Source organism: Chrysoperla carnea, chromosome 5 (genome assembly GCF_905475395.1).
Source record: "Chrysoperla carnea chromosome 5, inChrCarn1.1, whole genome shotgun sequence".
NCBI lineage: Eukaryota > Metazoa > Arthropoda > Insecta > Neuroptera > Chrysopidae > Chrysoperla > Chrysoperla carnea.
In genome coordinates, this window is record NC_058341.1 from 67188395 (window position 1) to 67205866 (window position 17472).

A 17472-nucleotide genomic window follows, 5' to 3' on the forward strand; every position below is an offset into this window, starting at 1 on the left:
TAGAGAGGATAATAAATTTGTCTACTAGAATTGTCTGCTAGCTTCCGTTCAGTTATTTTTTGATAACATTTTTACATTTAAAGTTTTGTTCTATCTCTAAAGGTTTACAAGGTGGGTCCTATTTACAAACTCGACCTCACTTTTTAGGTCCTGGCCACTTTTTTTCGGTTTTGAGGTATCGTGTTGTCAGACAGACGAACGGGCGGACGGACAAACAACCGAAAATGTGCTAATTAGGTGATTTTATAAACACCTATACCAATATTTTGTTGGTATCATCAATATTTTTAAGCATTACAAACTTGGGATTAAACTTAGTATACGTTGATATATTACATGGTATAAAAATCGGATACTAGGGTCCGTTTTTGATAAATGCTCGTAAAAAGATGGTCAGGCGCGACATATTAAAAAAAAACTGTTCACTAGAGATAGATGGGGTACAGTGACGTAATATTCGTATCTTATTCGAAGAGAAATTTCGGAACGAATTACACAGATTTATTTTGAATTCATTCCGTTATTTTAGTGATTTTTTTTAAAAAGTGTATTGATTAGTTACACTAAAATTATTGATTTTTAGAAAATAATTCAGAGGAAAATATTTTTGTTTTTTATTGAAACTAGTTTCAATTGCAGTGAATATTAAATGTACCGGCTATTAGAAAAAGAAAATTTTTCTAATAGCCGGTACATTTTTTATCATACTTGACGTATGAAAATGTCGGTATCCAGACTTGAAAATTATTCGAATCTTGTTTTAATAGTGCTAATGAAGCACAGTGAAACATTTTAAAATAGGGGTTTACCTGCATAATTTGATATGAGAAAGACTACTTACTTGAAGGCGACAAACTGTTGAGTCATACAGATAATTTTTAATATCAGCGCATTCAAAAAATAAATAATCAGCGCATCAAAATCCTTTGCGTAGTTTCAAAGATTTAAGCATACAAAGGGACATAGGGACAGAGAAAGCGACTTTGTTTTATACTATGTAGTGATATAACTGTTTTATTATATGGTTTACGAAAAAAAATTTTTTTGTAATAAAAATCTCTGCCTTCGAAAATATTAATTATTCAGTTATAAACTTTTGACAGCGAATACACAGGATGCCATACATTGAAAAAGTTCAATAGGAATGTAAACGGTCGTTTTTAAATATAGACCGTCGATATGCACGATAAAAAAGTCTGCCTCCAAGAAACTATAGTTATACCTAAATAATAATATCGGGGAAAAAAAATTAAATAGTTAATTTGAATGATGTATGAGCACGGTAATGGGGGCACAAATTTAAAAAACAAATTTTATCAATTTTGATGATAAATTATGTTATAACTAGACAATATAAGACGAAAAGTAAGAATACAATTTTTTGATATCTGGCGTAATTGTCAAAATATCGAAAATTGAAAATTTTGTTTAATTATTTAACTTTCGATATTTCGAAAACCAAGGCACATATAGAAAAGTTTTATTCTTATTTTTCGTCTACATTCATAAATTTATAACAAAATTCATCAACAAAGTTGAAAATAAGATAAAAATAATTTCAACCCTAAATCTACCCTGCTCTTACATCCCTTATATGGAAGTAGACACTAGGTTTTTTTCTTTTCTATGCCATTGCTTATATGTTTATATTAAAAAGTTTTTTTTAAATTTGTTTTCATTCATTCCAAGTGAAAATTATCAAAACATTCAAAATATGTCGTTTTTTGAGATTCCTCCATAGGAGCCAAAGTATTTTATATCGATTTAAGCTGAAATTTTAACCACATATTCTTTGAGTAAAATTCTGTCTTTAAACAATTTTTGAGCCTTTAAATCAAACATTGTTGTCATGCTCACACTTCGTTAAAAAATATTGTGTTGCTAAATTTGACTTTCTGCGAAGTATTTTGCAATTTAAATCTAACATGATGGAATAAGCAGATACAGTGCAAGTCTTCCTTAAGCGTAAACGATAAATAAATGGTTGCACTTGGTACTAACATTCTCATTGTTTATAGTATATGCAGCCCCAGCCTGTATAGTATTATCTACTATGAATGACTGATTTCATGAATCCTGTTGATATTTTTTGATGAATTTTTTGATGGGTGTGTTTAGTTGTTTTGGTTAAATGCGTTGTAAAGTTTTATATACGTTATAATATATGTGATATAAAAGAGAAGTTTATTTTTTTGTCATATTTTTCTTGACAATATAGACTTATGCATTTAGAGTGAAACCCACCCGCTTCGCTGGGTTTAAAAGTAAAGATCGCTTATCCCCTTTCTATATACTCGAAATAATGGTAAGGATTGTTTTACACAGGTAAAATATATGTATGGTTTTCTATTTTTTTAAATGTATAATAGTAATTATTCATTGAGTATATCAGTGAAGATGGCCGTGAAATATTTTATGATGCCCGAGACATTCAAATTAGTATTTATTTGGAGTATTAAACGGTTTTTACATCAGTAATAAAATTTGTGTCTTTTTAACTAAAAAAAATACTCAAGATATAAAGCGTCAGATATCATCAAAGTCATTCAGATATTGATCTATTATAAGAAGCAACTAATGAGGGGGAAATATGATCTTAGTGATGGAGCTCTGGTACTCAAGAGTCTTTTCTATTATATTGTACTGTTAAACTAATAAAATAGCACATAAAATAGCAACAAGGCATCTACTAACTCACAGCTAGATGCTAACTGCTAGTATTCAATATAAAGCACAGAACAGCATAGCATAGCGTATCGCATAGCATAGCATGGCATAATAAAATTAATGTTATGATTATGTTGCTTTGTGTTATAGAATCCCCATATTATTATTAAAGTTATATATACGATAATTATGATTATCATTTACGATTTTACCAAATATATTTTATATTTATGTATATGATCTTTTCAAGGATAAACATATATACCTATAAAAGTATTTTATTATGGTTTTTAGTATTTTAAGGTCCTTAATATTCGTACTGAATGTACATTTCTAAGGTTTAGAAATTTATTTCTAAATTTTATTAGATTTTGTTTAACAGTGCATAACTTTTAAGTACTGCATATGTAAAGAATTGCAATAAATTATAATTCTACATTCCTGAACATAATTTATCCCCATAGAAAAATCCAAAATTTAATGTCTATAGATAATAATTGTCCTGGGTCCTTAACTACTTAAATCTATTTATGAATATTTTTTAATAAATGTTAAGAAAAAGCTTCACATCTACATATCAGAGTATACTTTAGAGTACCTACTGAAAATGGACAAATAAAAACTATTATATAATTGAGAGAGCTTTCTGTTATTTTTATTTTATAAAGGTATCTAAGTTTATTTTATAAAGATATAGTGCCAAGTTTGTTAAGCTTAAAAATATTGATGCTACGAATAAAATTTTGGTATAGGTGTTTTTTTGGTTTAGTTGTTCTTGAGACCCATCATGTAAACCGATAGAGACAGGACAAAAGTTTAAATGAAAAAAAGGTTCATTATAAAAAAATAAATAACTTTTATTTGAAAATTTTTTGTCGTAAAGATAATGTTTTCCCCTGAGGGAGCAAATGAGTTTAGAATGTTGTATAGTATGCATACGGGGTATTGTATTTATATGAAATTTATACGTTACATGTATTATTTATGTATTTTTTTTATGTATTTATCCAGTCAGGAAGTGAGAAGAAAGTTACTCTTATTATTTTGTGTGTGAGAATGATTTTCTTTCTTAACTTACATGATAATTTACATTGTCTATACATGGTATTTCAACAATTAACTCAGTCAATTGTTTGTTTTCACTTGTTATTTTTGTTTTATATCAAAAAATTAAAACAAACTCATAACACTGAAGCTTTATGGGCTGTATATTATGAGTTTGTATTATCGTACGGTATTGTGTAAAATTATAGGGACGACAATGTTCGGATTATTCACGAATATTCTACAAAAAATAATTATTCGGGTCATTATTCGGCTAAACTGTCTCTATTAAAAGGGGGAGCCCGTGATAGTAAAAACTGTACTTACACGGATTTCGAAATTTCGCATATGAATCAATGCCAGAGTTTATCCTGGCAGAAATATTTTTTATATTTTTAATTATTACAATTTTTTTCAGGAGAATTTGGTGTAACAGCACCTATCGCGGCAGAAAGATCTCTCACATCGGTTTTTAATGTTTTCATCAAATCGGTTTTTTTCATCTTTTTTTATTTGTTCGTTTTGAGTTCTACTTTCGAAAGATCTCGGCGTGACAGCTAAAAAATTGACAAAAATATCTGTCACACCAATAAAAAAAAAAATCCTGGCAAAAAATATTCCTGCCGGAATAAACCCTGGCACACCTAGTCCATATTGTACCTATCGTTAAAAAGAATTGGTTCATATGCGAAATTTCAAAATCCGTGTACAGTTGTCTGTCACGGGCTCCAGGGCTATATCTTGACCGGGGACGTGGTTTATAGATGCTCTTTTAGTATGTATGTGGACGATATTGATATAAAATACATAAAAACTTTCCGATTATCAGAGAGCTGCTGTCGTTTAAAAAGTTTTTTTGTCATAAATACGCACAAGCTTAGACCAAGATTGAATAACCTTGAGCGAATACTTGACACTCGTTTTGAACGTTTTTATCGGAACGCTCACGAAGCGCTCATTAAAAATTGGACTAATCTTGGTTTAAAAATCATGATAATCCACAAAAATCTTGTCTAAAGGCAGGTCCACAAACAATGTCTTGCACAACCTTTGTCTGCACAGTTCAACACGTTGCAGATAAAACGTTGCGTGTAGATTGAAAACTGCGCAGTTTTGAATCCGGCGTAAACACGGTACAGTTGCAGCGATAACTGAGCAAAAGCTAGATGCTATGCTGCATCAAGTATGATGGAACGATTGAGTTTTGTCAATTTGTTGCTATCGATTGAACTGTGAATAATAATGTTTATACAATCTTAGTATTAATATTCTTTATATTTACCAATATACATGTAAATATTTTATTAAATAAATATAATAACGATTTTAATTTCATCGTCGATTCCTATTCATACACAAGTTCATATCATATATGTAACACTGGCGACGAGGAGTAAACGGCATTTGGCATGGGAAGTATTTGATAATGATGGATGGTGGGATTACGTCCCATCGATGAAATTGTTCCTTTCAGGTGGTGATACTGCTGCCCTCATGCAAGTATTTTCTTTGATCATATGCGGTGTCACTAATTCCAATAAATAACTTTACGTGCCTATGTCATTCATCACGTAATTCACGCAGTAACCTTATATGGAAAAATTTCTACCTTTTTAGAAGCCACTTCCGCGACTACTTGAAACGCTGGGTACTTATGAGACTTTTTTTTCGGTAGTAATGTGGACATCTGAACCTGCCTTCAACCAAATTTGGTTAATTTCATGCAATTGAATGATTTATTAGACAAAAAACAACCCTTCATTGTACCCTGATATAGCTGCCTCCAAGGTAAAATATTTCAGGTTCAAATTGATTGTGCAATCCAAACCAATAATAACCCTCAGAACCCCTTACTTAGTCAGTCGAATAATATAAGTGTCGTTCTTAGGAATCAAATCAAATCAAGAATAGTAGAAAATTCAGAATTTTAAAAATATTTTATATTAAAATGGTTGCCTGTTGAGTGAGTGTTGACTGTTGAGGCTTATCGAATTAAAAAAAGTACAAAAACAAAACAAAACAGATTGACAGCGAAACAGACATTTATCATGCATAAAACCAAGTTAGGAGACATTTTCGAATATTGTTTTTATATTATTATTTAAAAAAATAAAATAAAATACACATTAAAAAATAAACTGAAAATAGTTAAAAGCATTCGGGTTTTTTTTTTCTACTACTCTTTCAAAAAATGGTTTTTAGTGGTGTTTTTTTTATGATTATTTTTATGTTTATTTAACTGCATATGTTTTAGTTACTAAAAATATAATATTAAAAGATTTAAATATTAAAAAAGTCTATAAATTTAAACTTTACTACTGTACTTTATTAATTAATTATTTAAATAAACGGTAACATCTCCATTGCCTGCCCTGCAATCATAATGGAAAGTTTCGTATGATTATTTCAGCAATTAAATTTCTTCTAGGATGCATTTTAAGCTATTATGGAAAAACATGGACACATAGAATTAGACCATGAGCGGTTAAAATGTATCTGACCAACAGGTCCGCCCAAAATAATATTTTTCCCTGAATTAATTCAAGGGCAAAAAAACAACTAAAAATAGGAAGGTTACGGCATCTAGTTTAAGACCCTACTAACGCGCAGATTCTTAAAGTAGGGTCTTAAATTAGATACCGAAACCTGCCTTTTTTTAGTTTTTTTTTTTTTTTGCATTTGAATAAATTCATGAAATCGTTTATTTTCAGTTATTTTGGACGGCCTAAACGTTTCACCTTTAAAATAGCCTACAACATCTCAGTGGTGTTATGATTCCTATGCTCTCCATGCTAAATATACGAACTTTAATTGTATTTAACTCGAGTTAGAGACGGTCAATCGACTTCAAATTTTTTTGGTTAATGTTTTATCATATTCCTAATAAGTATACACAAATTTAGAATTTTCTGTCGATATGCCAATATCAAGACAACTACTTTAATCTGACATTTACTATTTAAAATTTTTACAGAAATTATTAATTTATGGTTCAAAATGATGATTATAGATGGAGTAGATCTATAATCATCATTTTGAACCATAAATGAAAGTATTCTGAAAAAATTTAAAATAGTAAATGGTAAACCATTCATGGCCAACTTTTCTGATAGACTCAATGAATAATGACTATTTTACATTTAACAACATTGAAAACTGTGCACATCAAGAGAGGTGGAGGCTATAAAGCGATGTTTTTTACTTTTAAACCCAGTGAAACGGGCGGGTATCAAGCTAGTAATTAATATATCTAAGTCAAATTTTGTGCTGCTAAATGTATATGCAGGGTATACAAATTCTTTGAATCTCTCCAGTGCTGCAATGAAGTCTATAAACCGCTTAAACCTTATGGTTTGACCAAACAAACTACCGTTTTTAATATATGCTTATTGAAACTTGAAACAGATTTTACACTTATTTTACACGAATTTCTAGCGAATCCTTTTTGATATATCGTTTACCTTATGTTGATTTTACGATTAGGGCTTACTGAGTAAAACAGCACTAGGTCTTATAAAACTAATATATTCGTCTCAGTGATAAATTTTACCATCGCTGGCAACAAAGACACTTAATAAATTAAATAACATTTTTAGAGTCCCTAATGCATTTTGATATTATTATTCTGTTGTTTTATGAATATTATATTATTATTATTATTAACTATGAATTTTTAGTAGTAATTTTTTTATCATTAATTTTAGTTAGTATCATTAAAATATTACGCTTAATGAGGTTAACGTTAGATTATAAAATGTAGAGAAGTTATAAATACGACAATTGTTTAAAAGAAGATCAGTAAAGCAAGATTTTCATTATCGACATAATGCGTAGTTTACACCACCTTTGTTACTGCCGTGTTATTTACAGAAAAGTACTAGTGACAAACAAGGCACATGTGTGCAATCACTAAGCGTTTAAACTTTTCACTGACCATTTGCAATAATATCTGCAATTAGAAGTAGTTGATTAGTGCTTAGTAAATATCAACGATTTTAATTAACACTTGCACTTGTCGTTTCCTCTGCTAGTAAACACTAATTCGCCTGTAAACTTGTGCAAACGATACATACAGTCCAAACTTGAAGTTCTAAGTCTTGCACACTCATTCTTGCTTTTATATATACCTAGCCTTGTTCTTGATCTTGCACACTTAAGACTTGATCTTGGCCCATGTTTTGTATGATTTAGAGGGAGATTAAATGTTTTTCTTGCTAACATATTGCTTTCTAAACTCTTAATTAATTAGAAAGGCGAATATAAATAAACCATCATTTATTAAGAATATCAAGATTCTTTAGTCTTGAATGCTAGGAAAAATTATGTGCAAGGCCTAGGCTTAGACCGAATCCTTCGATTAGGTAAGGTTAGAGGGGCTGTCCTGAGGTGAGACATGCTTACACATAGGGTTCTTTGTGATATCGAAAATAGTGATAGCCCATCTCTGACCACTACTTCATGAACCATTTGGAGCTGTTTAAGAATAGTAGCAGTGTTTTAACGGATTTAATTTCGAGGAGGTCGTCAAAGAAAGGCTGGCTCAAGTGAGTCCATCTCCTCATGGCAAAAGCTAGACAATGGCCGTTCAGCGTGCCTACATCTTAGCCAATGTGTAGTAATAGTCGGAACGATTTTGCTTGCAGTAATATCTGTTATGTAGCAAGAGCAGCTTGCAATTCTCAGATGGAGGATTGGAGGCACGGATCTTTCTTAAGATACCCACATTCAAGAGCAGCTTGCAATTCTCAGATGGTTTATGATCGTGCGCCACAGCCTAGGTCATTTCTAAGAAGCTCGTCGGCTTCATAATTCCCTGGATTTTCCTTGTGTCCCGGTACACATGCCCAGTTTACATTAATTTGTTCCATCAACTCATTTAAGGACGTTGGGCAGTCCAGTAGTAAGTTTAATCGTTTCCATAGTCTTCTTAGTTATTAATTAGCCAAAAGTAATCAAAAAATTATTTATTTTCATTCACCATTCATTTCTAAAACAAATTTTTCCCCCTACTTATAGAAACTTTATGAGGTATGTATTCATCAAAATTGGCCTTTCCTCTCATTCCATCAAAATTGGCCTTTCTCAAAATATATCATTCAGGGGCAGCTTGCAGTTCTCAAACGAAACTCCCGGATGGCTATTGATGCTTGTGTCCAAAAACCGTGTGAAATTTCTAGCAAGCTCTTCGGCTTCACAATTTCCTGGAATGTCGCAGTGTCCCGGTACCCATGCCAGGTTTAGATTTATTTACTTTGTAAGATCATTAAAGGACGTTCGGAAGTCTACTGCTACGTTTAATCGTAGCCTTGGAAGTTATTAATTTGCCTCAAATAATAATTAGTAATTTTTTCCCATTATAAATTCTTATTCAAACAATCTACGTAGGCTTAATATTAATTTTGAGAAAATTGCTATCAGAAAACAAAAAATACGTTGTTGTAGACGGAAACAAGCCAACAAACGTTATTGTTTTCGATTAATCAATGGCTAAGTTAACCGAAAAAATTCGGTAAAGTCAAAAAACGGTTTTTTTGCGACTAAAAAAAATTGACATCCAATGATTTGGATGCGTAGGTGCCAAGAAAACTTGAAAAAATGAGCGAAAATAATCATTTTAACATTTGCTTATAGTTTTTTTTTTCGATTTTAAAGCTGATATATTGTGAAGTTATAAGTAATAGATTCACAAATCTTTGAATTTTGAAAATATTTTGAAATATCGCATGATTAGCCATAAACAAAAAAGGCCATATTTCTTGGCTTGTGCACTTCGATAACAACATATAATTTGTTTTCTGGTAGCAATTTTCTCATCCGTTTTATAGATTAATTGAATTACTTCATAATAACATAAATTTGTATTTTGTATTCTTCCTAAGTTAACACATTTATAGATACATGACTAAATAGAATATATCGAAAATAAAATAATTGAAATCCTTTAGTTATTCAAATATTGTTTGCTTACTAAGTGGTATTGGTGTAGTATATTATGGGTGGTGTTAGGGGTTTAGTTGTCAATATAAAATATGGGTTAGTATTTAAATTTTCACAAAACCAAAACCAAATAAGAAAATTGTTATATTTATTATCGTTACACACTTATACAACTAACAGCAACTCAATCGAATATGTACTACTCTCTAGTATAAGTGTGAATATTGTGTGTAGTTAACAGTTATATTATATTCATCTCCAATCCTCTGCCATTATTTAATCCACCCAAAATACTAAACTATTCATAGCAAAGCAGTAGCATATATTATAATAGTACACAAGTACAGTAATGCTACACTATACTATCGTATAGTATACTATACTATAATACAAGTAAGTCACTCTGTAATAATCATAATATCACTGGAAGAGCCTTTTAAATTGTTTTTTACTTCCATATATAGGAACTAGATGGCCGCGGTCATAGTAACCACAATGATTTTTGAAATAGTAGGATTAATTCAGACTACATAATATTTTATCCTGCATTAAATTACAGAAGTAATTTTTATACCATGTATATGAAATATATCAAGATATAGTAAGTTTAGTCCCAAGTTTGTAACGCTTGAAAATATTGATGCTATGAACAAAATAAATCCATTTCCTGTTGTCTTTCTGTCCGTCTGTCATCAAAAACAAAAAAAGATATCAAGTAGAAATTTTTACAGCGTGCTCGGGACTTAAAAAGTGAGGTAAAGTGCGTAAATGAGCAATATAGGTCAATTTCAATTGGGTCTCGGGCCCGTAGGACACATTTTGTAAACCGTTATGGATAGAACAAGAGTTTAAAAGTAAGAAATGTTCCTCATAAAAAAAATAAACAACTTTTGTTTGAAGAATTTTTTCGAAAACATCACTGTTTACCCGTGATGGTGCACATTAAGTTCGAACATTGAATAGTATGTGCTATATTCGAATATCAGTCACGTGCGTGTGACATGCATGCATGATTTTCTATCTCTCTTTAATTACATGACGTCAAAAAACAACAGATTCAGTATAACGTGCTGAATGTAAATGCACAAAATCCTTACAAAAAAAGAGGATGTAAGTGCCTCCATTTTAAGTGAAAGCGTTTTGGTTTATATCTCTGAAGACCATTTTAATCTATTATGGCTAATAGCTGGTTTTGTAGTTAACCAATCAAAAAATAACTAGAGCAAAAGTTGCAGAGTATGATGGGGGGCATCATGTTTTGACATCAGATTGGACCTAGTATCACTGGTTGTTTTATTAGTCAAAGGTAAGGTAATAACTTTGAAATCAAGGTTTTTCAAGATCATTTATAGGCCACGGTCAACTGACCTTGAAATTTAAAATTTCAGGTCAAAGTCATGGAAACAGGCGAATGTCTTCTATTAACCCTAACAACCATTGACTAAACTCTTAACTTTTAGGATGTGAATTGACTATTCATGTAGGTAGCCCAGAGAACTAGGTCCAGTCTGATATCAGAACATGATGTCCCCCACCAAACTCTGCAATTAAACAATTAAAACATAAAATCTCTCACTGTTGCCATGATTCAAAGTTATTATGTATTTAGAAGAAAACAAATTTCATAATTAAAATAATTTTTTATGTGTACTAACCATTTACTTTAACAAAAACATTGTCGCCAATCACAATTTTGTCAAATTGTATAGAAGACACGCGCGAAGAAGTTGGATTAATAATCTTTCATACATGAATGACAGTTGGAGTTAGGTAATCGGCCAAAAAATAATTATAAGCGTTTAAGCATTCTTATAAAAATGGTTCTGATTATAGGAACGTTGAATGCAAACTTTTTTTAAATGCATCGTATAATCTTTCTAAATATGGCAATTTCCTAAGCACAGAGTATATAGGTTAGTTCCTTTATTTCCCATACACGCAAAGTAAATATTCAAAGTAAACGCTATCGAAGTTTCGTCTAACGCCATCGGAAGCATAGTTTGTAACATTTTGTCAAGGTTAAGATTACAAGCTGATGACTGGCTACGGTGTCCACCTTTTTATACATCTCTGTGCCGGAATAAAAAATTTCTATAGGTTTTTACTAAGAAGAGGACGAATTTTGAAATTCGTTTTTCATTTTTAGAAAGAGTTAACACCTTGACATAAGGCCACCAAATTTGTCCCTATCTTACGACATCTTTCATTTGATTATTACGTAAAATCTTATTTTCCCGTAATTGAGATCAAATTTTTCTTACGCTCAAGTGATTAAAATTTGCCAATTATTTGTTTCAGTGTTCCAATTGTGTATCAAGTTCTAGATGAAAAAGATCCATGCCTCGATCTGGAAAAAACCAAAAGAAAATCGAAAAGAATAATTGCAAAAGAAATAAAAAAATATTCTAAACCAATGTGTCCAGATAAAATAGCAGAGCAAACAAAAAAGGAAGCCGAAGAAGAATCATCAAACTCTTCAATTTCAAGTAGTGAAGTGAAAATGGTTTTTGATGAATCATTAAATAAACCTGAAGAATTTCTTTAAAAAAATGAATCCTTATGCATCCAGTATTTATTATTTTTTCAAAAAATTGTTTATTTTTTTTAGTAAATAATCTTTTTTTTTAACAATTTCAGTTTTGATTATTTTCACTGTTAGTGTCGTAAACAGTTTCAGAAGCTAATTAAAAGATTCATTAATTTAAGAAGTACATCACATGCTGAAAATTATACCGACTTGAAGATATATTGACATTCTTCTGAAGATATATTGGACATGACGCCAAAGTTAGTTGCAATCAATAACATGTGAAAAGTTATTTTGATTGCTAAAAACGGTAAACTTGGGGAACAGTTCACCATTCCAATGCAGACCTACTCAAGGGAGAGTTAAGCCAATAGAATTTAATTTTTGGTTTGGCCATGGATAAAGAAACCTATGGCTCCAAATGGTAATATTGTAAATTAACCCAGTAACCTTGTCGTCTGAAAGTATGGGATAGTTTGCGTCAAATCCGTTATTTCTGACTTTTTACGGAGTTGTTTATGATGTTGGTCCAATGAATAATCCAAGTTTGTGACCTCGAGTACCGAACGCAACTTTGTCAATAATCGAAAAAATCGTAAAAATTTAGGCTTTTTCGGAATTTGACGATTATAACCCTAAAGGACAAGTTTTTTATTGACTCTATAGACTCAATCGTTTCCGAGATATAGCCTTTCAAAGTTTATCAACGTAACTTTATAAATCAGAACTTGTGTCTAACCCGATAGTTCTTTGCCCAATGAATAATATAAGTTAATGACCACGGGCACCGAACGCAACTTTGTCAAACAAAACGACAAAACAGTAAAAATTTCCCCTTTTTTGATATAGGTTAAAAATCTGCCTGAACACATCTGAAGTTTAGTCTGCCTGAACACTTCAAGTAGGTACGATTTTTTTTTAGATCATACCGCCATACAGGAATCTCAACGCGCGTAAGAAAATTATCTAATGACCTAAAAGAAAATTGTTGACTCAAATTATTTATTACGATACTGCACTTGTCAAAAAAATAATATACTAGCGCACAAGTCCAAGGATTTGCAAAATGCAAATCAAGTAACACGCCTCGAAGGATATTAATTTAAAATTTTTCAAAATGTGTCAAAAAATCTGGAATTTACAAGTTGTAGTGTACTTTTAACAGGAAATGTTCATTTGAAGTTCGTGAAGAGAAAAATTAAGAAAAATTTTCATAGTTACGTCAGTCTTATTTATACAACGACAATCTTATCAGTTATTTGTGATTATGTGTAGCTTCCAACAACTTCTGTGTTCCAAACTTAAAGACTTGCTGGGATCGAATTTTACACAAATCTATGTATGAAAGCTTCAAGGCATAGTACAATAATCTCTCTTTGTGATAACGGTATGCCAAGCTGCTAAATTTTCCAATCTGCTCGTTCCCATATTTCTCTTCCCAGCAACAGACAAAGCATATTGCCACATACAGTAAAATAATCTAGGTAATCATAATCTTCACATGGTCCTTACTCGCTGCTAAGTTTGCTAATCTACCCGCTCCCATATTTCTATTCCCATCTTTGTTGCTGGGATCGAATTATACACAGACTTTTCGTTACCAAATTTTTTCATTTCGTTATCAAATCGTAAAACAATATTACCAGTCTCCGTAAATATTTTATCCTTAAATATTCTGTATGGACGTTATTTTTCGGTATACGATGTTGTTTTGTAATATTATGTGTATTACATTAGTAGATTTTTTGGTTTATAACATATACAAAATATGTATGTGTTAAAGTGAGATGACGAAACAAAGAAATAACCTTAACTATCCACATGAACACTAAAATATTGAAGTGAGATAGCATCATTTGATTTAAACCAGAATCATCGTCAAGTGTATATGTATGTAGAAGTGGGTATGTGTGTTTGTAGGTGTGTGTGTGTGTGTGTTATAAAATTTAATGTTATATGTTGAGTCGGGAAATGTGATTTTGTTGTTGAGAGTATTTACCTACCTTTAAGTATATAAGGAAGAGAAAGAAACATACATATATATGTATACGAATGCTATGATGTATATAAGGGGACACTACTGTATATTTATACATACATACATGAGCGTGAAGGGAGCAACAAACATTATTTTATATGAGCAAATAAACCATTTTTATAGAGATGTTTCATGTAAAGTTAGATTAGTACACAAACGATCTTGTTGTTAATACTAGAACAGTTCCTCGACCGAATATATGAGGAACAATAACTGGCGACGATTAAATAAAAAAATTTCATTGTCATCCCATTGGCGCTGTGAAAATATTTCTGGTCGATACGAAATAAAGACATAATCTTTTTTAAGTATTTAGTATTTTGCCAGTAAATTTTTTCCAGTTTTTACTTATTTTACACTGTTTTAAGCAATTTTTGGGAATTATCTTACGTTTGTTTTCAAATTACCGTCATACTGCCAGTCTGCGATGTCTGCTACTATTTTCATAAAAGTATATTTTGTAGCAGGAAATCGAGCTTGAGTTGATCCGGTTTACTTCAACCCCACCCCTTCCGAAACCGCCTTTAAGTTTGGTCTGCCACGATTTTTCTCAGTCTATACAAAATGGATGCTTTGACTTAACATTCCTTCCAGAGGAAAAAAAGTGGACTCTTACTCAATTTTTTCCTCGCATTTCTATAGCCTCCATTATCTCGAAAATGGCCGGTTGCCATGCATATGTCCTATGAGAGAAAATGCTTCACATCGACTCAGGAGCTTCTTTCCCACGTGGCAGAAAGTTAGGGTAAATGGATTTTTTGACGCGCCATATTCTGGACTATTGAAAAACCAAAACATTAAAAAAGTTACTATAGTAGCTAATTAGTTTAGATTTTGACAGAAACTTAGCTAATGTAATTGGTTGAAAATGCGTGTGGTAATGGAAATGACATAAGTAGTTCTTAACTCTCGGGTATAGACAAATTTTTTTTATTTATGTGGTAATTGAAAGCAGGGCAAGATTTCGAATAAGAAGAAACTGCTTGCCTAGTTTCTTTAGTGGGTTGTTTAGTAAGATGTTATGTGGCTGTAAGTAAATTTTTAATTGTCTATTGTTACAGGCTAAACACGGTCACCCGACTGATTTAGGAAAAGAGCAAAGAAGTATCAGCTTGAAAGAATAAAGTTGCTTTATTCTTCGTTCTTTCATCGCCAGTCCGGTGCTCATATTTAATCTACAACGATAGCAAATAAAAAATTACGTACTGAAATTTAAGTAGTAACTAAGACTGAACAATTGTTTAGTAAAATGAAAAAATTTTACCAAATAAATTTTCGAAAATAATATTTATTGCCTATTATCAAATATAGTCTAGATTTCTCTATACTAGATTTCTCAGAAAGACTATTATTGAGATTCAATATTTCCTTTCTGAAGAAAATCGATCGTTATGTTCAGAGGCCGGAATATAGTTTAGCTTCCTGAAATAGAACAGAATCTCTTCTAGAGATAGCTAAAACAAAGGATACACGAATATAAAACTTCAGAACGATGAAAACTTTATCAGATGCAGGCAATCAAAGAATCTTCTTCAAATTTTTAACGTACCTGTTCCTGTGCTAAAACAATAGTAAAACCCAATTTTCGGCAGAATTTCGAATTTTTCACAGATGAATAGCGAGGGCTCTACTATTAAATCCCAAAGTTTCAGAAATTTTGACCGTTTAAAACACTAGATAAGTAATTCTAAGTTCCCAATTTTGTCATTTTTCGTCAAAATTAATCTCGAAAACAAAATCAAGTGCTATTTTTTTTTATTCAAAAACATTCCTTTTCTCCTACTTTTTTATCAATATTGTTGAGAGAATTTTTTACATAACATTTCTATCTTTAACTTCTCTACTAATTTAATCGTTTTAGCTTCTTATCCCACAAAAAATACAAACAAAGTAAATAACATTATCGATAAAAAATTGTGTGTCTGTCTGTAACTACTTTCTTTAGTATGGCGAGCTTAAGGTACTTTCAGAATGGTATTTGAAATAACTATGTTTTACTACAGTAAAATTTATTTTCAACAGACTTTGACGAGAAATTAAATTTAAGAACTTAATAAGGTTTGCTATTACATCCCAAAGTTTAAGAAATTTTGACCGTTTAAAACAAGAGATAATTAATGCCTCAGCTCCCAATTTTGACTAATTTACGTCAAAAAAGATCTGGAAAACAAAACAACGTATAGTACAAGATCCGAATTAGGGTCGACCTTCACCCATCTGTTTACCGAATGAAAGTTATTTTTTATGAAATGTAAAATATTAACAAATATTCCTGTAACGGGTTGCCTTAAAAAATATGGTCCAGACCATTTTTAATACAAATATCAAAACTTGGAAAGCTTGTAAACATTATTTTTGACCAATATTTTGTGGCCAATCATATGCCACCGTAATTGTAACAAAATTATCTTTATTTAGATATGCGAGTCAATGAATTAACAGATGCACGTAATTACTATTTTCAACTTGTATAAATGCGATAATAGTGAACGAAAAAAGGCAAACAACATAGCTGCTGCATATTCTTTATGGCTTTTACTTTCGAGTAGATCAAAATTCGTAAGATATGCAAGTCAGTGAAAAATTTCTAAAAATTTTACTCTTGATATTTTCACTAAAAGTAGTCTGGACCACATTTTTATAGGCAACCCATTGCAGGGATATTTGTTAACATTTTATATTTCATAAAAAATAACTTTCATCCGGTAAACAGATGGGTGAAGGTCGATCCTAATTGGGATCTTAGACTAGTAGTACTATGTTTTTTTTTTTCTAAAAACATTCCTTTAAACTCTTTTACTTTTTTTTTAATTCTATCGATAGAATTTTTTAATATCGTAAAAAATAACTGGAAGGGACAGTAAGTTTTACATGCTTTGATCCTCGAAATCACAAACTTTGCAGTTGATTATAGCGCGATCTTAAAAACAACAAAAAATTTTGCAACTCCATGATCTCGCAGCTAACAATGAAACATGATTGTCTTTATAAATTGGACATTTTGTTTCAACAAATGTTCCGGTTCTGAATGTTTTTTGATGGTCCTAATTATTAATGGTTATATTTTCACGGCATTTGTTATTTTTTCTATATAACAGCTTACGACAACCGGCAACAAAATCTTTTTCTCTGCATCTTTGTGCCGGCTTAGTTTCGATGTTTTCAGTTTTACGTCTCCTCTGTAAATCACTCCTTTCCCATGCCTGATTTTGACCAACAAAACAATACGGAGAGATTGTTGAAGGCTTAAAGGATGCTT

General features: G+C 31.1%; 1 protein-coding gene across 1 annotated transcript in view; it reads left to right on the forward strand.

Annotated features, from left to right (window-relative positions):
* LOC123301349 overlaps positions 1–12193 on the forward strand; it is an 84653-nt gene extending 72460 nt beyond the window's left edge. The window contains exon 5 of the mRNA XM_044884086.1: positions 11947–12193. Coding sequence (XP_044740021.1) covers positions 11947–12193 — 247 coding nt within the window. The remainder of the gene's footprint in view (positions 1–11946) is intronic.
* Positions 12194–17472: the final 5279 nt, after the last annotated feature.